This window comes from Macaca mulatta, chromosome 11 (assembly GCF_049350105.2).
Source record: "Macaca mulatta isolate MMU2019108-1 chromosome 11, T2T-MMU8v2.0, whole genome shotgun sequence".
Taxonomy (NCBI): domain Eukaryota; kingdom Metazoa; phylum Chordata; class Mammalia; order Primates; family Cercopithecidae; genus Macaca; species Macaca mulatta.
Window position 1 is genome coordinate 62,330,412 of NC_133416.1, and position 22,267 is coordinate 62,352,678.

The 22,267-nt window shown below is 34.9% G+C and overlaps 1 protein-coding gene across 1 annotated transcript; it reads left to right on the forward strand.

Annotated features, from left to right (window-relative positions):
• The first annotated feature begins 2,667 nt into the window (after positions 1-2,667).
• On the forward strand, positions 2,668-3,534 carry LOC144333236 (olfactory receptor 9S13-like). The gene has a single exon (XM_077955966.1). It carries the CDS (start codon positions 2,668-2,670, stop codon positions 3,532-3,534), a length of 867 nt encoding a protein of 288 aa, XP_077812092.1.
• Positions 3,535-22,267: the final 18,733 nt, after the last annotated feature.

Here is a 22,267-nt window from a genome sequence, read left to right on the forward strand (position 1 = left end):
ACTTCTAGCAACTTCTACCTCTACAGGGAGTGACTTTATGATTTAGATGGGACTCTTGAAAATAAACGAGTACTTCCCTACACTCATCTCACTAATAAATTCTTTTCAATATTCAGATTAAAGTGTGACCGAGGAATTAGTATTAAAAGAAAAGCAAAACAAAACCTCCAGGTGATTCTGAGGTATGGGAAAGTTTGTCAAATAGTGACCTAATTGACCTCCAGCATCCTTTTTATTTTTCAAAAAGACCATATATATATATATATATATATTTTTTTTTTTTCTAATTTACTTTCTTGTTTTTAAGAATAACTGCATTGCTGGATCAAAGGACTTAGAACATATGGCAGATAGCATGTAGGAGGATTTCTCAGTCCTGACTTTGTATAACATTAATAGCAAGATTTTCTGGAGGTTCAAGTTGAAGATTCAGTCTAAGATTCTCTCTTGATTCTAATAAGGAAGAGGCATAAGAAACTTAGAAATAAATAGATATACTTGTCGAGTGTACTCAGATACTTGAATAAATCTACATATACTGTGAAGCACTTTTTGTAATTAATTATGCTTTCCTCAAAACTTCCTTTAAAAGAGAAAAGAACTTTCTGTTTTCTTTTGAAGAGAGCTTACAAAATACTTCAATGAGGCTTTTTTTTGGAACAAGCTGGATATCAAGAGAGGTACTTGTTTTTTTAAAACTCATAAATTTTTCTGAAGATAGGTTTTAAAACTTCACAAAAGTTCTTCTTTTTTTTGTGCTCATTTTCTCATATATCAATTATTTATTGAGCCCTTTCCATTTCCCCATGTGTTACATATTTCATTTAATTTAAATATGTCATTTAATTTATTCCTTACAACAGAAATTCTGTGAAGCAGATGATCCAAACCATATTCCATTGATGGGCAAACAGAGGCTCATGGAATTTAAACAATTTGCACAAGATTACTCAGCCAGTGAGTGGCAGAGTGTGAATTAAAAATTAGATTTATGTAAATTAAAACAGCATCCTTTTAACTAATAAAACTTTGACTTCATAAAAAAATGAATAACAGAAGCCAAATCAGTTTCATTTTTCTGACTATATTGTACTTTTAATTTTATGAAAATTTCTAAATAAAACTATGTAACATCCAATATATTAAGTTTCTAGAGAGAAAAAAACTTCTCTTTTGTTAGTTCAGAAATTAAATGTAGTAATAAAACCATAGAGTTAAAACACAAAATTTATTTTTTCCACTTGAATTTAATGTTTTAGATATCTTCAAATTATTAATGTTTTATCTCTGTGCCTCTTTAGTATTTAATATAAAGCATTAATAGTTAGAAAAATACAAAAAGCAGAACCCATGCAATACAGAAATTCTACCCCCCGCCCCGCCCCACTTATTTGCATTACTGTCTTGTGCTTTGTCAACAATATATAGAGGGAAAAACATTTCTTGTTGGGGAAGTTAATCTTATACTTAACCATAGTGTTCCTATATAAACAAAATAATTCATATGTCTATGGCAGTAAAAAGAAAAGGCATGCTGCAGTTTGGGGGCCAAAAAACAGAGCCACCAGCATTCAGACACTAATAGTAAATGAAGGACATGGAGGCTGAACAATATATGGTTAATGTAGGCGGTTAAGAGTCTGATTTATTATTTTTGAATGACTTTCTCAAGACTAGTGGTTCATTCTACTTCATTAAACTGTAACCCCATGTTTCCTAATGTCTTGTATGTAGCAGAATGTTTTAAGAACCAAATGAGACCAGGCACGGTGGCTCAAGTCTGTAATCCCAGCACTTTGGGAGGCCGAGGTGGGCGAATCACGAGGTCAGGAGATCGAGACCACCCTGGCCAACATGGTGAAACCGCATCTCCCCTAAAAATACAAAAAAAAAAAAAAAATTAGCCAGGTGTGGTGGCGGGTGCCTGTAGTCCCAGCTACTCGGAAGGCTGAGGCAGGAGAATGGCTTGAACCTGGGAGGCGGAGCTTGCAGTGAGCCAAGATCTCGCCACTGCACTCCAGCCTGGGCAACGGAGCGAGACTCTGTTTAAAAAAAAAAAAGAAAAAAAAAACCACACAAATTAATTGCATTAATTACCTTGTAGTGGGGAAAGGAATTGACCTATGTTTTCACTCAGTTTTCCATTCTTAGAGCGCAAGGAAATTTGTGTTTATTTATTTCACTAACATGTATGTTTTTAAGATGTTTGAGTCATTATAAATATTGCTTTTCACACTCAATTTTATGTAATCTTCACAGGTGCCTCCCATTTGGCAGAGGAGGACTTCTGAGGTATTGAAAGTGTAGATGGTTATCTTAGATTCTTTTATACTGAAAGGTGTAAAATTTGGATGCAGCCCAGATGACTCTAAAGCTCTTCACAAACGGCATAAAATGACTGATTACATTACTGCTGGAAATATCCTCTACCCATTCAAATTTCTCACGTAATACTAAAACTAAATAGACTGGAAAAACCTAAATAACCTATTTTGGTTGTACTTTGGTTGCTTCTACATGTAAAACTGTTCTATCAGGTGCACTGCCAAGAAAACTCCAATTTGTATCAGCATTTTTTTGTTTGTTTTTTCCCGTCGGCAACTTCAGGGACCAAAAGTTGACCAGGCTTTGTTATAATCCACTCATTTTCTCAGATAGGTCTTGGCTATGATGAGCAAGCTGAACAGGAATTACTCAGAGGTGACAGAGTTTATTCTGCTGGGATTCAGAACATCGCCAGAAGTACAGATTCTATTATTCTTCCTGTTCTTGCTTATCTACGTGGTCATTGTGTTGAGAAATCACAGCATGTTAGTTGTCATTGAAATAGACTCCAGACTTCACACACCTATGTATTTCTTTCTCAGAAATTTGTCCTATTTGGATCTCTCCGCTACTCCACAGTCATTGCTCCCAAAACTGACTACTGTATTGTCCAAGGAAAAGAAAATTTCTCACAATGACTGTGCAACACAGTTCTTTCTCTTTGCTCTCTTTGTTGGGACTGAAGATTTTTTTCTGACTGTGATGGCATATGATCGCTTCTCAGCTATTTGTTCACCTTTCCTCTATACTGTACGCATGTCTCAGCAAGCTTGTCTTTGTTTGGTGGTTGGCTCCTCTATCTGTGGATGCATCAACTCCATGATACAAACAGGTTTCACCTTCAGTCTGCATTTCTGTGGAGAAAACAGATTGGAGCACTCTTTCTGTGATGTCCCAGTCATGATCAAGATCTCTTGTATTGACACCCTTGTGAATGAGATAGTACTGTTTATTCTCTCTGCTCTCATCATCACCACCACAACTGTCATTCTGGTTTCCTATACGCATATCCTTTCCACTGTCCTGAAGATTCCCTCAACCCATGGCAGATGTAAGACTTTCTCCACTTGCAGCTCTCACATCACTGTGGTGAGTTTATTCTATGGAACTGTATTCTTCATGTATGCCCAAACTGGGCCCATCTCCCCACCAAAAAGCAAGGTTATAGCTGTATTCTACACTCTTGTCATCCCTATGTTAAATCTCTGATTTACAGTCTAAGAAATAGGTGCAAAATGTTTTGAAAAGGATATTGATAAGAAAAATATATTTTCATTGACCTCTAGCGATCTATAAAACTACAGAAGCAACTAAAAGCAATACTATCAGTAATTTATTATAGAATAGTTTCAAAGAAAGACATCTGAAAGTATGGAGATTAAAGTTTATTTTCATGTTTTGACCATCAACAGATCCTTTTAAAAATGAATTAAAGGCCAGGTGTGGTGGCTCACGCCTGTAATCCCAACACTTAGGGAGGCAGAAGAGAGTGGATCATGAGGTCAGGAGATCGAGACCATCCTGGTCAACATAGTGAAACCCCGTCTCTACTAAAAATACAAAAAATTAGTTGAGCGTGGTGGCATGCGCCTCTAGTCCCAGCTACTCTGGAGGCTGAGGCAGGAGAATCACTTGAACCCAGGAGGCAGAGGTTGCAGTGAGCCAAGATCGTGCCCCTGCACTCCACCCTGGTGACAGAATGAGACTCCGTCTCAAAAAAAAAAAAAAAAAAAGAGGAAAAGAACTAAAAATCAATATAGATTTTTCATATTTCAACGTAATTATTTTATAGTGTGCTGTCTAGGTATTCCATAGTTTGTTATTCTTGCTTCACTGGCTTAGTTGTACTCAAAACTGCAACTGAAAGACAGTATTCACAAATTAATACATAAATACACATTAAGTTTATTAATAACATATCTATATAGGTATGAATATCTACATGTTAATCTATCTATTGGAGAGGGAAAAAGAGAGACACTACTTAACGTTCTGCATATTTGTTTAATCTAGATCATAATCAAGTTGGCTCTGTCCAACTTTTGCAAATGAGAATTAGAACTGCTATGGTAATCTAAATTATATAATGTAAATTACTGGCTTTGCCAAAAAATTATACAAAGGAGCAAGGCTAAATCTTATACCAGTAATATTGCTAAAGCGTCCAACTATATTAATGATTTCATCCAGAAGAAAAATAAATAAATAAATAAATAAATGTGATATAATTGCTGTAAAACTATCTTGTCATGGGAGTCAATAATAAATGTTCGATAAATAATCAGTATAATTTATGCTTATTGATCTATTAAGTTTTATTTATGTTCTTGCATCACTTTTATAGTTTATATATTGATTTTAAAATTTTTATTTTATTCTAGATTTGAACAATTATTACCATGTGTAAAATATTTTCTTAAAGATTAACAATAAAAATATTAACATAGTAAAGTCAAATAACCAAATCATAAATTTTAATTGACATAATAAAAGAAAATATTAATATCCGAAATATTATTTTCTAATAATGTAATCCTTTCTATGTCTGTGGTTATATGTACTTTTTCTTTTTAATCTTGAGAATTTTATTTTTGTCCCTTAATTAAATTTGCCAGTGGTTTGACTTTATACCATTAGAATTTTGAGTTCTATATCATTATTTTCAAAGTAATTGATGGTGTAATACCTAATTATTATATAAGTTTGTGTCTTTGTTTTGTTTTGCTTAAATATATTCAAAATTGCAACATATGTAATAATTATATTAATACAAACATTAAAGTTAATATATCTGCATATGTATCTGTACATTCATGTAATTATTTTATGTTTCTAAGAGTTTTTGTTTTATTAGCCATCTTTTTTCTGCATTTAAATGTTGAATGCTTAGTATCCGTGTACAATTTTTAATTCAATGAATTATGTTTAAAGGTTTTGAATAGTTTTCAATACAATTTATTTTAATTTTTATTATTGTATATGTAACATTTTGTTAATTTTAATGTTCATTTTCACCTATGGATTATTTAGTTAAGGTTTCTTATTTCAGTATAGTTGTTTTATTTACACCATATCTTTTTATTGTTGAGTTTCCATTTTATTAAACTTAGAGAATTTAAACTCAAAAAACCTATTTGGTGAAATTTATAGTTATAACGCTTGCTTGACAACATATTATGGTTTGTAAATATTCCATGAATTTAAGCAAAGGATGCCTGTCCTCTTACATATTATCAAATTGAAACTTACAATGTATTAGATGTAATAAAAGTTGATCACTCTGGATAAGTTGTTATACCAGATAGACATTAATGGTTGAATATTAGAAATGCAGAGTCATATTCATTTTATTAATTAAATAGAAGACTTTAAAAAATTATTGTCTCAGAAGCTGTAGAAAGAGCATTTGACAAATTTTAACATTATCAAAAAACTTAGTAACCTTAGAACATAAGCTTCATTAACCTAACAAAGTAGGTGTATACAAACAGAATAAACACATATTTAAAATGGGAAAATAATAGAATCATTTTCTTTAAAATTAGGAAAAAGACAAGATGTCTATTTTTTTATGCAGTTCAACATTCTGTTGGAAATCTAGCCAGTGCAATACAATAATAATAAAAATTAAAAGTATAAGGGATCAAATGTGAGATTAAGCTGTCATTTACATGATAATTTAAAGGAGAGTTTATACATTAAGTACACATGGATGCAAAGAAGGAACAATAGACAATGGGGCTACTAGAGGGTAAAGCGGGAGGAGGATTAGGATTAGAATTGTAAAACTACCTATTGGGTACCATGCTTATTACCTGGGCGACTAAATAACCTGTACACCAAACTCCCATGATGTGTAATTTACCTGTATAACAAACCTGCACATCTACTCCTGAAACGAAAATAAAAACTAGTAAAAAGATAAAGAAGAGTTTATAAAGATGTTTTGGTCAACATACAAAAATCAATTGCATGTTTACACAATAGCACTAAACAAGTATGATGTTTAATTTAAAAGATTATACCATTTACATGTGTATCAGAGATTATCAACTTTTTAGGGATAATTTAGTAAAAGATCTATAAGACCTCTATGTGGAAAATTTTAAAATTCTTTATATCATGCAATTTTTTTTTTTTTTTTGAAATGGAGTCTTGCTGTGTTCCCCGTGCTGGAGTACAATGGCATGATATTGGCTCATTGCAACTTCCGCCTCCCAGGTTCATGCAATTCTCCTGCCTCAGCCTCCCAAGTAGCTGGAATTACAGGTATGTGCCACCACGCCCGGCTAATTTTTGTATTTTTAGTAGAGGTGGGGTTTCACTATGTGGGCCGGGCTTGTCTTGAACTCCTGACCTCAAGTGATCTGCTGGCCTAGGCCTCTCAAAGTGTTGAGATTACAGGCATGAGCCACCACACCCGGTCTATATGATGCAACACTTTTATTGTTGAAAAATTACAAAGTGCATCAACCATGCAAGAAAAGATAGGCACATGTAAATATAACAGAATTAAGTATTGTTTCCTCCAGAAGGATGTTTTGTGAAAAGTAAAAGTACAAAATACAAGCCAAAAGAATCGAACAAGATTATATACTAAATGCCTACAGATCTATAATGTTTAATCAACCATATGAAATGGGTAAAATTGATTAACACACATTTTATAGAAGAGCAAACAATAACATTTATTGGGTTGTTTTTAATAAAAGAAATAGATTATAATAAAATTCCATTTTACACCCATTCAATTTGAAACAAATAAAAAAGTCTGACGATGCCAATGTTGGAGAGTACATGGTCTATAGCACTCATTCTTAACATGGGCACTATTGCCTCTAAGTGTGAAAAATTGCTTCTTGTATGTGGTAGAAAAATCTTACCCTCTTTATAATTTCTTAGAAATCATATCTTTTAAAAATTTCTACATATAAATACAAAAATTCTACATACAATAGATGAACAGTTATACAGTGGTCTATGGTATTAACATTATATAATGATGACTAAAAAATGTACAAAATGGGTATTTTTTTCATAACTTCTCATTGTCATTGGGGTGATAATGAAAAAATAAGATTGTATCTACAGGTGGTCTACAGACTATTTCATACTACATTTGTAAATAAATTAAAATAATTAGAGAACACATTTGTCATTATCTCCTGTAGTGGGACATATATGACTTATGACCCAGAAATTCCTCTCCTGAGCAGCTATCCAAGAGACTATCTTACACATATACTGGAGAAGATATATATATATAAGAATGTCTATAAAAGCATAATGAACAAAATAAAAATTCCAGAAATAAATCAAATACTTATCAATGGGATTGTTCATTGATTAAAAAATGGTGTATTCACACAATAGAATATTATGAGACAAGTAAATTACAGATACACCCCAAGCAATTGAATCTAAGCAATAATACATTAACGAGAAAAAGTAAGTCCCAAAAGATCACTTACAAAATGCTTCTTTTAAAAACACTGAAGTCTATACTTTATTTGAATTTCATTAGTTTTTCCTTAAAGTTCTTGTTCTGTTCCAGGAACTCTTCCAGTATATCACATTGCATTTCATTGTCATGTGTCTTAGCCTCTATTGGACTGTGACAATTTCTCAGACATCTTTGTTTTTAATGACCTTGACAGTTTTGAGGAATAATGGTCAGGTATTACAGAATGCCACTCTGTTGGGGTTTATCTGATGGTTTCTCATGGTTAGAATGTGGTTATGGCTTTTTGGATAACTGCTGAGGTGAAATGTTATTATCAACACATCATATCAAGGATACACACTATCAAATATAACTTATCCTTAACGATGTTAACCTTGATTAGCAGCTGAGGTAGTGTTTATCAGGTTTCTCTTCCGTAGAATTGCTTTATTTCCATTTCTATACCATCCTCTTTACAAGCAAACTACTAAGTGTAGCTCACACTTAGAGGGTGGGTAATTAAGCTCTCCTTATTGAGGAGGAAATACATAAATATATTGTATGAAATTCTGTATGTGATACAAATTAAGGTAAACATATCTAAAACAAAAATAATTAGCAATGTATACATATGCAAACTATGTTAAATTATAACAACTGAATGATTCACATGGGAATCAGAATATTATCTTGGTTGGGAGGATATAGGTGTATGGAAAGAGAGGGAACCACAGGGTTAGATATCAGTTATGGTTAATGTTCATATGTGATCCAAAGATGATAGTGTAACATGAAACAAGAATAATAATTATTTTTTCTGCACATTAGGAAGCCAAATATATTAAAACTGTAATGTAGTATCCTTCTGTGTGTGCTTTATGATTTTCCCAGAATCTTATCTAATATATTATTAATATTTTTGCTTCTACTTTTTTGTTTGAATTTGGTTTTCCTTTTAGCTTTTGTAACCATCTTTACTTTTGATATTTGTTTAGTTATTTTTCTTCCTACTTGGCTCATTTTTGCTAATATTAGTTTCTTCCAGAGGTTTTACTTTTTTCTTTTGGTTTGTAGATTTTTTTATAGATGTTTCTTCAGTTAGTACTTCATTAACATTTAAGAATAAAGCAATGCAATTCCAATTAATTTGCATTTCCTTAACTTTGATATTGAATATATGTGTATACTGAAAATTACATATTCACTTTGATGACATGTATGTTCAAATTGTTTATGTCAAATTTCATTGTCTTATTAATTTTCTATTTGTTGAGATTTAAAAATTCTAAATGATGTTTTTAATAAGGTATGTGATTTGCAAGTATTTTATCTGAATATATTGTCTTTTGCTTATCATAGCAAAATATTTCAAAGATAAGTTCTTAATTTAGATGAAGTTCAATTTACCATTTTTTAATTTATTGATTGTTCTATGGTTAGATATCTAAGAAATCCTTGTCTAACTTAAGGTCGTAAACATTTTCTTTTGTTTCTAATACAGTGTGGGTATGTCCCCACCCAAATCTCATCTTGAATTATAGCTCCCACAATTTCCCCATGTCATGGTAGGGACCCAGTGGACGGTAATTGAATCATGGGGGCAGGTCTTTCCTGTGTGTTCTCCTGATAGTGAATAAGTCTCATGAGATCTGATGGTTTTATAGAGAGGAGTTCCTCTGCACAAGCTCTCTCTCTCTCTGTCCGCCACCATCCATGTAAGATGTGACTTGCTCCTCTTTGCCTTCCTCCATGATTGTGAAGCCTTCCCAGCCATGTGTAACTGTAAGGCCGTTCAACCTCTATCCTTTATAAATTACCCAGCCTCAGGTATGTCTTTATTAACAGTGTGAGCACAGACTAATATTGTAAGTTGGTACCAGAAGTAGGGCACTGCTGTAAAGACATCCAAAAATGTGAAAGTGACTTTGGAACTGTGTGACAGGCAGAGTTTGGAACAATTTGGAGGGCTCAGAAGAAGACAGGAAAATGTGGGAAAGTTTGGAACTTCCTAGAGACTTTTTGAATGGCCAAAATGCTGATAATGATATGGATGATGAAATAAATCTAGGCTGAGGTGTTCTCAGATGGAGATGAGGAACTTTTTGGGAACTGGAGTAAAGGCTACTCTTGCTATGTCTTAGCAAAAAGACTGGTGGCATTTTGCCCCTGCCCTAGACCTTTGTGGAATTTTGAACTTTTGAGAGATATTTAGGGTATCTGCCAGAAGGAATTTCTAAGCAGCAAAGCATTCAAAGGTGACTTGGATGCTGTCAAAAGCATTCAGTTTTAAAAGGGAAGCAGCATAAAATTTGGGAAAATTTGAAACCTGACAATGTAATAGAAAAGAAAAACCCATTTTCTGAGCAGACATTCAAGTCAGCTGCAGATATTTGCATAAGTAATAAGGAGCCAAATGTTAATTGCCAAGTCAATGTGGGAAATGTCTCCAGGGCATGTGAAAGGTCTTCAGGGTAACCTGTCCCATCACAGGCCTGAAGGCCTAGGAGGAAAAATTGGTTTCATGGGCTGGGCACAGGGTCCCCCTGCTCTATGCAGCCTAGGGACTTGGTGCCCTGCATCCCAGCCACTACAGCCATGGCTAAAAAAGACCAACATACAGCTTGGGCTGTTGCTTCAGAAGGTGCAAGCCCCAAGCCTTGGCGGTTTATATATGGTGTTGAGCCTGGAGGTGCACGGAAGTCAAGAATTGAGGTTTGGGAGCCTCCACCCAGATTTCAGAGGATATATGGAAATGTCTGGATGCCCAGGCAGAAGTTTGCTGCAGGGGCAGGACCCTCATGGAGAACCTCTACTAGGGTAGTGTGGAAGGAAAATGTGAGGTTGGAGCCCTCATACAGAGTCCCTACTGGGGCACAGCCTAATGGAGCTGTGAGAGACCCCACTGTCCTCCAGACCCCAGATTGGTAGATCCACCAACAGTTTGTACCATGTTCTGGAAAAGCTACAGACACTCAATGCCAGTTGGTCAAAGCAGTCAGGAGGGGTGCTATGCCCTGCAAAGCCACAGGGCAGGACTGTCCAAGGCCATGGGAACCCAACTCTTGCATTAGTGTGACCTGGATGTAAGACATGGAGGCCAAGGAGATCATTTTGGAGTTTTCAGATTTGACTGCCTGCTGGATTTTGGACTTGCATGGGGCCTTTGGCCCCTTTGTTTTGGCCAACTCTTCCCATTTGTAATAGATGTATTTGTCAAATGCCTGTACCCCCATTGTATCTGGGAAGTAACAAGCTTGCTTTTGGTTTTACAGGCTCATAGGCAGAAGAGACTTGCCTTGCCTCAGATGAGACTTTGGACTGTGGACTTTTGAGTTAATGCTGAAATGAGCTAAGACTTTGGGGGACTTTGGGAAGGCATGATTGGTTTTGAAATGTGAGGATGAGATTTAGGAGGGACCAGGACCAGAATGATGTGGTTTGGCTGTGTCCCCACTTAAATCTCATGTTGAATTGTAGCTCCTACAATTCCCACATATCATGGTAGGTACACAGTGGGAGGTAATTGAATCATGGGGGTGGGTTTTTCCCATGCTGTTCTTGTAGTAGTGAATAAGTCTCATTAGATCTGATAGCTTTATAAAGAGGAGTTTCCCTGCACAGTCTCTCTGTCTTTGCCTGCTGCCACTCATGTAAGATGTGACTTGCTCCTCCTTACCTTCTGCCACGATTGTGAGCTTTCCCCAGCCACGTGAAACTGTGTGTCTTTCCTTTATAAATTAAGACTCTTTCCTTTATAAATTACCAATTCTTGGGTATGTCTTTATTAGCAGTGTGAGAACAGACTAATACAGTTTCTAAGGAATTTTATAATTTTAGGTTTGTCATTTAGTTCTGATGCATTTTGAGTTAATTTTTATATGTAGTGAAAGTATGAATACATTTCTGTTTTTTTGCAAATGGATGTTCAATTGGTTTAGCACTATAGATTGAAAGGTTATCTTTTTTTTTTTTTTTTTTTTTTTTTTACTAAATTGCTTTCTTTTTTTTTCTTTTAAGACGGAATCTCGCTCTGTCACCCAGGCTGGAGTGCAGTGGCCGGATCTCAGCTCACTGCACGCTCAGCCTCCTGGATTTACGCCATTCTCCTGTCTCAGCCTCCTGAGTAGCTGGGACTACAGGCGCCCGCCACCTCGCCTGGCTAGTTTTTTGTATTTTTTAATAGAGATGGGGTTTCACCATGTTAGCCAGGATGGTCTCGATCTCCTGACCTCATGATCCGCCCGTATTGGCCTCCCAAAGTGCTGGGATTACAGGCTTGAGCCACCGCACCCGGCCCTAAATTGCTTTTTTAATGGACTGTCTTTTCCTTTGGTCTGTTTGTGTCTCTTGATGTCAGTTTCACCTTATCTTAATTACCGTAGCCTTTTAAGTTTTGTTAAAATCAAGAGGTTTGATGCCTTCAATTTTGTTCTTTTTGAAATCATTTTGGCTATTTTGGTTGTTTGATATATATGTAATATTTTGTATAAATTTTTAAATTTATACCAAAAAGATCTACCAAAAAGAGGGTCCCCTTATCTTCCTTGAATCTTCGACACAACCCATAATTGTTTATATCAGATGCTTTTGTGCAGATGAGGGAACCTGCCCAGGGTCTTGTCTGGGCATGCCTGCCATAAACTAAGGGGCTGCCTGGGCACTGGGAGAATGGGTGGAGCCACTGGAAATTTGTGCCTTATGTAGTGAGGAGGAGGCTTGCCTCTTCAGCTTGAGTGTGGTGGCCTAGTATTCAGTCTGTGAGGTGTGAACCTGTTGGCAGGATCCCCTTTTTCTTGGCTGAGAGTTTTCTTTTTGCCTAAAATAAATCTGCCCTCCTCACCCTTCAAGGTGTCCATGTACCTAATTTTTCCTGGTTGTGAGAAAAGAACCTGGATTTTAACTAAACTAAGGAGCAAAATATCCTGCATCATTTTGGTGGCCTGTATTGGGACATGAGGAAGGGTGAATCAAATGCAAAAATCCCTCCCCAAACCTCTTTCCCTTTTGTTTCTCAGCTTTTTCTTCCCCTCAGACATCTTCTGAAAGTAGAGAAAACTGTGACCCTCCACTCCCGTTGCTCCTGGAGGTTGGGAATGTCAACCTCAATCCAACCCAGTCTTTTCTATGGCATTTTCCTTCTTTTGGGGGGATTGTAATGGCACCTATCTTTTCTTTTACAATATTGGGGTTGTTCCACTCCCACCCCAATGGTCACAGGCATGAATGCAAGACAGACAGGTGAGTGGTGACTCCCTGCCCACCTCCCCTGCCAGCTGGGGCTGGGGCACCTGGCCCAAGGGCTCCACACAGCAAGCTGGCCAGCATTCCCAGCAGCAATGAAAAGTTTCTCTCCAGTCCAACAGCAACTAAAATTTCTCTCCCTGTTGGAGGAGCACATTTACGTAACAGGAGATTCTTCCCCAAAACATCTCTCCAGCTCTGTACTTAAGAGGTTTTCTTTTCTTTTCTTCACCCCATCAGCACTTAACACATCCCTGCACTTTAAGCTGTATTTTTTCTTTTCTCCACCAGGTCAGGAGTTGGTGGGTTGGTGCAAAAGTACTTGTGCTATTTGACATTACTTAGAATGATGGGGACCACAAATGCTTTTGCACCAACCTAATAACATGTTCCTGCAAGTAGAAGGGGCTTCTCTATGCCAGAGACTTTTTTTCCTTTGAGAAGACATTATACTAGGCCAGGACCCCAGTTCGCAAGACACCCTTTTCTCTCCCTTGTTGGAGGAGGACTCAGTTCCACAGCTTCACCTTAGCATTTGGCTTATAAAGTGCCCATGCAACCCGTCAAAGCAGTTCTTTTGTCCCAAACTCAATTCCAGGCTTTGCGTCAAAGCCCTAGGAAAGAAAACTCAATCTGGGGTATAGTGTTGAATAATATTCTATTGTCTAAATGTACTACACGTTATCCATTCACCTACTGAAGAGCATCTTGATTGCTTCTGTTTGGGTAAGTATGAAAAAGGTGTTACAGATATCAGGGCATAGGTTTTTGTGTGGATATAAGTTTTCAATTCTTTTGGGTGAATACCAAGCAGTGTGATGGCTGGGTCACATTGTAATAGTTAATTTAGTTTTGTAAGACAAGGCTAACCTGTCTTTCAAAGTGGCCGTGCTGTTTTGCATTTCCATAAAAATTAAATGACCATGCTTGTTGCCCTGTATCCTCACCAGTATTTTGCATTGCCAGTGCTCTGGATTCTGGCCATTCTAATAGATGTGTAGTAGTATCATTGTTATTTTAGTTTGCATTGCCCTGATGACATTTGATGCAGAGCATCTTTTCATATGCTTATTTGACATTTGGCTATTTTTTTGCATGTCTGTTAAGCTCTGTGGCCTATTTTTAAAATTGAGTTATTTGCTTTCATATTGTTGAGTTTTAAGAGTTCTTTGTATATTTTGGTAACAGTCCTTTATCAGATATGACTTTGCAAAAATTTCCTTTCAGCCTGTGGCTTGTCTTTTCATTTTGCTGACTTTTTTTTTTTTAACTGTACAAAGCTTACACATTAGTCAGATTTATTACTAAATATTTGATATTTTGGGTCATTAAGTGGTGTGTTTTTAGAAAATCCAATTATACTCTAACTCTTCCAGAGTTACACTAGAAATAATATATAACACTCCCAGTGATATATTAGAAATAATATATCTAAACTCATCATAAGGCCAACATTACTTTGAAAACATATCCATCTCTTATGAATATAGATACAATAATTCTTAATAAAATTTCAGAAAATCCAATCTGCAAATATAAAAAGAGGAAACATTATTGTTACCACATTATAAGAAATCAATGTAAATCACAAGGCTACACTAGATTCAAAATATGGAGAAGTATATGTAAATTCTACCTCTTTGTAAGGATGAGCTGGCAAATATCAGGTTGATATTTGCAGTTAATCACAAGGTAGTATCCCCTTGTTGAAGGATGTAAAGGAACACACTAGAAGGGGCAGGTTGATCAATATAGAGCCATTGGATAATCTCCACCCTTTTTCCTTAATACTTCAATTTGTTGAAAGAGAAATAAACTTACAGCTTATTTAGGTTACATTTATTTTGTGATTTATGATCCTCATAATTTTCAAGAACTATCTTTATAAATATGCTATTTCTGTCTGGATCCTTCCTCCACTTCTTGATGCTGGATACTTCTCCATACTGTAGAAGATTTGAGGTTTACCTCCCAGAAAGTGTAAAGCAGAAGGTTTCTAGACTTGGAGACATAATGTACAGAAGATGAGTGGTTTTATACCCAAACTATGTGATTAAATTCCATATTCTGAACATATGTGAGATTTCTCAGGACTCCTCCCTCCTTTATCAATTTTTGCTTCATATGTTTTGATGGTCTGTGATTAAGTGTGTGAATATTTATAATTGTTTTATCTTCTTGTGGTATTAAAACTTTTATTGATATATTATGTCCTCATTTTTTCTTGTTATTTTTAAAAATTTAAAGTCTATTTTTCTGATGTTAGTGGAGCCACTCTTGCCTTCTTTTGATTACTTTTCTATCCTTTCACTTTTAATCTATTTCTCTTTTTAGATCTAAAGTGAGTTCCTTGTAGGAAAGTATATAGTTGTGAACCATACCTCAAGGGGTTAAAAAATGAATACATTCTTGGGCTTACTGCATAGCAGATAAGAAAAGAAAGAACTTACTAAAACTGTGCCCCAAAAGTAAGAAACTAATAATTAATAGAAATTACTGTGTTTTCAGTATAGCAGATAAGAAAATAAACTTGATGAAATGCTGAAACTCTCTCCACTTGTAAGATAAAGAAAAAACTTACGAAGTCAGTTGGAACCAAGATGGCTGTATTAGTCCATTTTCAGGATGCTCATAAAAACATACCTGAGATAGGGTAATTTATAAAGAAAAAGAGGTTTGATGGACTCATAGTTCCACATGGCTGGAGCGGAATCACAATCATGGTGGAAGGCAAAAAGGCACAAGCAAGCAAAAGTGGTTTCCCCATTATAAAACCATCAGATCTCACGAGACTTATTCACTACCACAAGAACAGTATGGGGGAACCGCCCCCACAATTCAATTATCTCCCACCAGGCCCCTCCCACTACACATGGGAATTATGGGAGCTACAATTCGAGATGAGGTTTGGGTAGGGACACAGCCAAACCATATCAATGGCCAACTAGAGTTTGCACATAATGAGCTTGCTGATGTTACAGCCTTAATTTCCACTGCATGTTTTATACTAACTCCCCCTGAATTTGCATATGCAATGCATGAGGTAGTATGAAGAGATAACTGCACATACCAAAGGACTTTTCAGACCTCCTCTTTCCTTTCATCAATCACCTGCTAATTTCAGAATTAACACCCTAAACCTTTTCTAATGAAATTACTGCCTTAAAGCCAGCACAGGGAGGAAGACTTGAGCTCAACTCCTATCTCCTTATGAGTCAACTTGGCAATGTAAAGCTTTTCTTTTCTCAAAAACCTGGTGTCATAGTATTGGCTTTTAGTGCATCAAGCAGCAAACCACTTTTGTTTCATAAAAACTGAATTTTTTTTTCCATTCCATCAGTGTCTATTTTTTGATTGGAGAGTTTAATCATTTACATTTAAAGTAATTACCAACAAGAATGGGCTTATTTCTGTTACTTTATTATTTCTATATGCCTTATAGTTTTTAAAAATCCTATATTTCCTGCAGTACTTCTTTTTGGTGTTTAGCTTTTTTTTTTTTTTCTACTGAAACATTTACATTCCTTTCCCGTTTCTTTTTCATGTATATTCTTTAACTATATTCTTTGTGGTTACCATGGGAATTACCCCTAATATGCTAAACTTTTAATATTTATACCAGCTAATTTAAATTTATGCCAGCTTCAATAACACACACATTCAATAACATACAAAAGCTCAGCTTCTTTAACAGATCCATCTCCACACCTTTCAGTTGCTGACATCATAAAATTACATTTTTATACATTGTGTTTCCAAAAAATAAACTAATGATTTTCTAATGCATTGACCTCTTAAACACTTTTCTAATATATTATTCTCTTGAATCATGTAGTAAACAAAAAGTGGAGTTACACACCATTGTTACAATAATACTAGCTTTTATAATTTCCCATGTATTTACCTTTACTGAGATTTTTACCTTTTTATATGGCTTTGAATTACTCTCAAGTGTCCTTTTATTTCAGCACTTTAGCATTTCTTGCAGGGGCAGTTCTAGTGGTTACAAACTTCATTGGCTTTTATTCTCTGGAAATATATTTATTTCACTCTCATTTTTGAAAGATAATTTTACCAGACATGTGATTCTTGATTGACAATAGTTTAAAAAAAAATCTTTTAGCACTTTGAATATATCAACCCACCATTTTCTGACTTCCAAAGTTTCTGATAAAAAGTCTTATAATCTTATTAAGTGTAACTTTTAAGTGACTAGCCCCTTCTCTCTTGTTGATTTCAAAATTCTTCTTTGACAATGTTTTTCAATGGCTTGATTATAACATTCCTCAGTTGAGTTCATTCTTCTTGGAGTTTGTTGAGCATCTTACATGTTTATATTCATGTTTTTCACCAAAGTTGGGGTTTTTTGCCATTATTTGTTTGTGTATTCTCTCTGCCTCTTTCTATCTTCTCCTCCTGGAACTCCCATAATGCATATGTTTGTCTGCTTACTAGTGTGCCACAGGTTCTTTAGGATTTTTTTTTACTTTCCTTCAGTCTATTTTCTTATTTCTCAGATTGAATAACTTTTATGGCTCTATCTTTAAATTTGCTGATTTTTTCTTCTGCCTGCTCAAATATACCTTTGAATCCCTCTAGTGATTTTTTTCATTTTAATTTTACTTTTTAGCCCCAGAATTTCTTTTTGATCTCTTTTGGTTTTCCATTTCTTTATTGACATTTTAATTTTGTTCATCTATTATTTTCTTGACTTTCTCCATTTCTTCTTTAGCTTGATGAATATCTTTAAGACAGTTGTTTTACAGTCTTTATCTAGTAGATCTGCTATCATGTTGTTTTCAAGAAGGTTTCTGTTGCTTTCTTTTTTTCCCCTTTGAATACACCATACTTTCCTGTCTCTTTTATGCCTTGTAATTTTTTTTAGTGTTGAAAACTAAACATTTGAATCTAATGTTCTAACTGTAGAAATCAGATTCTTCCCCTTACCCAGATTTTGTTGCTGCTGTTGTATATGTTTTATTTTGTTTTTGCTTTTTTGATTGTTTTATGTTGTCTTAGTGCCAATGATTAGCCTGAGGTGCAAAATTAAGGTTTTCTCAGATTTTCATTGAGCCTGCACCTCACCCTGAACATCTGTGGTGAATTTTTAATTTCCCTCATGTATGCCCTTGCTTTGGAATGTCATAGTCATCCTGATCTGGCCCCCCAAAAGAGAAAAAACAGAAAATCAACTACAGAATGAAAAGAGAAAGGATCCTGGTACTTCAACTCTTCTGGAAGTCACTTTATGCAGAGAGGAGGAGCTTGCCACAAGCAAGGGAAATGCAACAACAATGGCCATGTTTCTTTGTCTGTGCCTCTGTGATCAGAGGCAGCTTTTAGTAATTAGAGCACAGATCTTGGCTATTTGGAGCAGAGTTCTTTTTGCCTACTCTGGCTCCTGCAAACTGTGTGTATGTTGCTCCAGGAACACATGCATAGCTGCCTGCCATGGACTGAGGAGTAGGAGATAGGTAGCTAGCTACTACCGTGCTAAGAGCTGCAAGTGACCAGAAATAACCATAATTCACCATCCAAGCCTTCTCCCTGGAAGTTGCAAGGCTTTAATAGGCTCCAGTGTCTCAAAATGCTTAAAATCAGATAGATTGTGACAATGCAATGATTGTCTAGGTAGGAAGACAGATCGATTTTGGATACTTCCTAATCTACTATCTTCCTAGAATGTTAAGTATTTATTCCTTTTTGAGTAAATTGGGAGGATTTTATCTTCTAAGGGATTATTTTATTTTATTTCATTTATGTCACTGAACTTTTTTGGCACTGTTTTTAGTAGTCCCTAATAGCCTTTTAATATCTGTGGATCTGTAGTGATGCCATCTTATTCTTGATATTGGTTAATTTGTGGTCTCTTTATTTCATCTTCAATTGGTTTAGATTTTTGTCAATTTTTACTGATGTTTTCATATAGTTTTTTGTATGTAATAATTTTCTCTACTTTTTAAAAATTTCAGTGATGTCTACTCTTATCTTTCACCTGCTCTTATCTTGTTGCCTTCCTTCTGCTTATTTTGCATTTTCTTTCTTCTTATTTTTTTCTAGTTTCTTAATATAGAAGCTCAGTTATATTCAGATTTGTCTTTTTATTTTATTTATTCAGCAATTGTGATAAATTTCTCTTTAAGCCCTGCTTTAGCTTCATCTAAGTAATTCTGATGTAATTTTTTCAATATTTAATTTATTTTAATTACTTTTTAAAGTTCTTGTTTTCACCTATCCTTTTAAAAAAGTTTCTAATTAAATGTTGTGTGATAGAAAAACATATTCTGAAATATTTAAGTCTTTTGAAATGTACTAAAATTTGTATATGGCTTAGGATATTGTCTGTTTTATTCAGCATTCTATGTGTAATTTAAAATAGTGTTGCTGTTGAAAGAATTCAGTTGTTGAATGCAGTATTCTACAAATATCAGACTAAAGTAGTTGATACTATCATTTGGCTCTTCTATATTAGTACTGATTTTTTTTTTGTTTTATATTTTACTAAGAAAGGCATGTTATAGTCCCTATCTGTTATTGTGATTTTAATTATTTTCCTCTTTCGCTCGTCAGTTTTTGCTTCATGCATTTTATGTTCAGTTACTAAAGACATTTATATTTACAGTTGTTGAATTTTTCTGTATTATTGACCCAATGCTAGGTGGGAAAGATGCCCCTAAATTCTTGAGTCTGGACACCAGCTTGGGTCATTTGGGTATGATGTTCTAGTTCTAATGCCCAGGTAGCAACCTTTACTGTGTTGTTCCAATTACAGGCAGATATTTGGATTAATCACAATGACAAACTAGGAGGAGCTGTAGAACTGGATACTGTGGCAAGGGTGGCTGAGCTCTGCTTCTGGTATAAAAGTTAAACTTATATTCAAAATGGATGCTGAGGCAAAATAAAATTATAATAATTCACTGCACCATCATCCCCCAAAATTTCAATGATTATTTTTTAGCAGAGTATATTCTCCTACATAATCCTTAATACAACAATGAAAATCAGGAAACCAATATTATAACATTATTACCATCTAAACCTTAGACTCTATTCAAGTTGCCTCAAATTTCCCAATAATACACTTTTATATGAGTTTTTATAAAAGAGTGTATTAGAAGCAGATACTGCATCCAGTTGGCATTTCTCTTTATTCTCTTTCAGTATGGAACAGTCTCTTTGTCTTTCTAACTTTTATGACATTGAAAAATGTTAAGATCATTGACCAGGTACTTTATAAAATATTCATTAATTTGGGTTTGTCTGCAGTGACCTTATGATTAGATTCACTTTACACACCTTTTGCAGGACTATCACAGAAGCGATACTATCTTCTCATTGTATCATAGTGGGTGGCACATGAATTCATTCTGTCATGTCCTTGAAAATTCTCATTTAACCCCTTTATGCAGATGTTTCTGCTAGAATTGTCATATACAAAGTGAAACATTATTTATTTTGAAATTAAATAAGTAAGAAAATACAGATGAAGTAATAAAGTAGATCAGTATAAAATGACATCCTATATTATTCAGGTGGTTACACTATTTTATCATCAATCTTGATGCTCAAGTTTTCCTAAGTTTGGCCTGTGGGATCCCCTCTAGCTGGCTTCTATGTGTAAGTGACACATAACGAAATAAATAATTGAATAAAGAAATGTATTCATACATTTATAAATAAATAAATATAAAATCTTTATGAGGAATTAGGTATTTTCAAGATATAAAACACATTCCTTATTAACTGTATGAAATTATTTAAAAACAGCAATAAAAAATATAAAAATCTTTGCCTTTGTTGCAATTACTATTGGCGATTTTTGTCCTAAAATTTTTGCCTGTGCCTATGTCATGAATGGTATTGCCTAGATTTTCTTCTAGGGTTTGAACAGTTTTGGGATTTACATTTAAGTCTTTAATCTGTCTTGAGTTAAATTTTGCATAAGGTATGAGGCGGGGTCCAATTTCAGTTTTCTGCATATGACCAGCCAGTGCTCCCAGCACCATTTATTAAATAGGGAATCCTTTCCCCATTGCTTGTTTTTGTCAGGTTTGTCAAAGATCAGATGGTTGTAGATGTGTGTTTTTATTTCTGAGCTCTCTATTCTGTTCCATTGTTCCATGTGCATGTTTTTGTACCAGTACCATGCTGTTTTGGTTACTGTCAGCTTGTAGTATAGTTTGAAGTCTAGTAGCATGATGTTTCTAGCTTTGTTCTTTCTGTTTAGGATTGTCTTGGCTATACAAGCTCTTTTTTAGTTCCAAATGAATTTTAAAATAGCTTCTTCTAATTTTGTGAAGAATGTCAATGGGAGTTTAGTGGGAAGAGCATTGAATATATACATTGGTTTGGGGAGTATGGCCATTTTCACGATATTGATTCTTCCTATCCATGAGCATGTAATGTTTTTCCATATGTTTGTGTCCTCTCTGATTTCCTTGAGCAGTGGTTTGTTGTTCTCCTTGAAGAGGTCCTACACTTCCCTTGTTAGCTGTATTCCTAGGTATTTTATTCCCTTTGTAGCAATTGTGAATGGGAGTTCATTTATGATTTGGCTACTAAGAGCTTCTGCACACCAAAAGAAACTATCATCAGAGCAAACAGGCAACCTACAGAGTGGAAAAAAATTTTTGCGATCTGTCCATCTGACAAAGGTCTCATATTCAGAATCTACAAAGAACTTAAACAAATTTACAAGAAAAATAAAACCACCCAATTAAAAAGTGGGCAAATGACATGAACAGACTCTTCTCAAAAGAAGACATTCATTCAGCCAACAAACATGAAATAAAGCTCAACATCACTGACCATTAGAGAAATGTAAATCAAAACCACAATGAGATACCATCTCATACCAGTCAGAATGGCAATTATTTAAAAATCAAGAAACAACAAATGCTGGTGAGGTTGCAGAGAAATAGGAACGCTTTTACACTATTGGTGGGAATGTAAAGTAGCTCAACTATTGTGGAAGATGGTGCAGTGATTCCTCAAAGATCTAGAAGCAGAAATACTATTTGACCTAGCAATCCCATTACTGGGTTTATACCCAAAGGAATAGAAATCATTCTATTACAAAGATACGTGCACACATATGTTCATTGCTGCACTATTCACAATAGCAAAGACATGGAATCAACCCAAATGCCCATCAATGATAGACCAGATAAAGAAAAAGTGATCCATACATACCATGTAATACTATGCAGCCATAAGAAGAAATGAGATGATGTTCTGTGCAGAGACATGGATGGA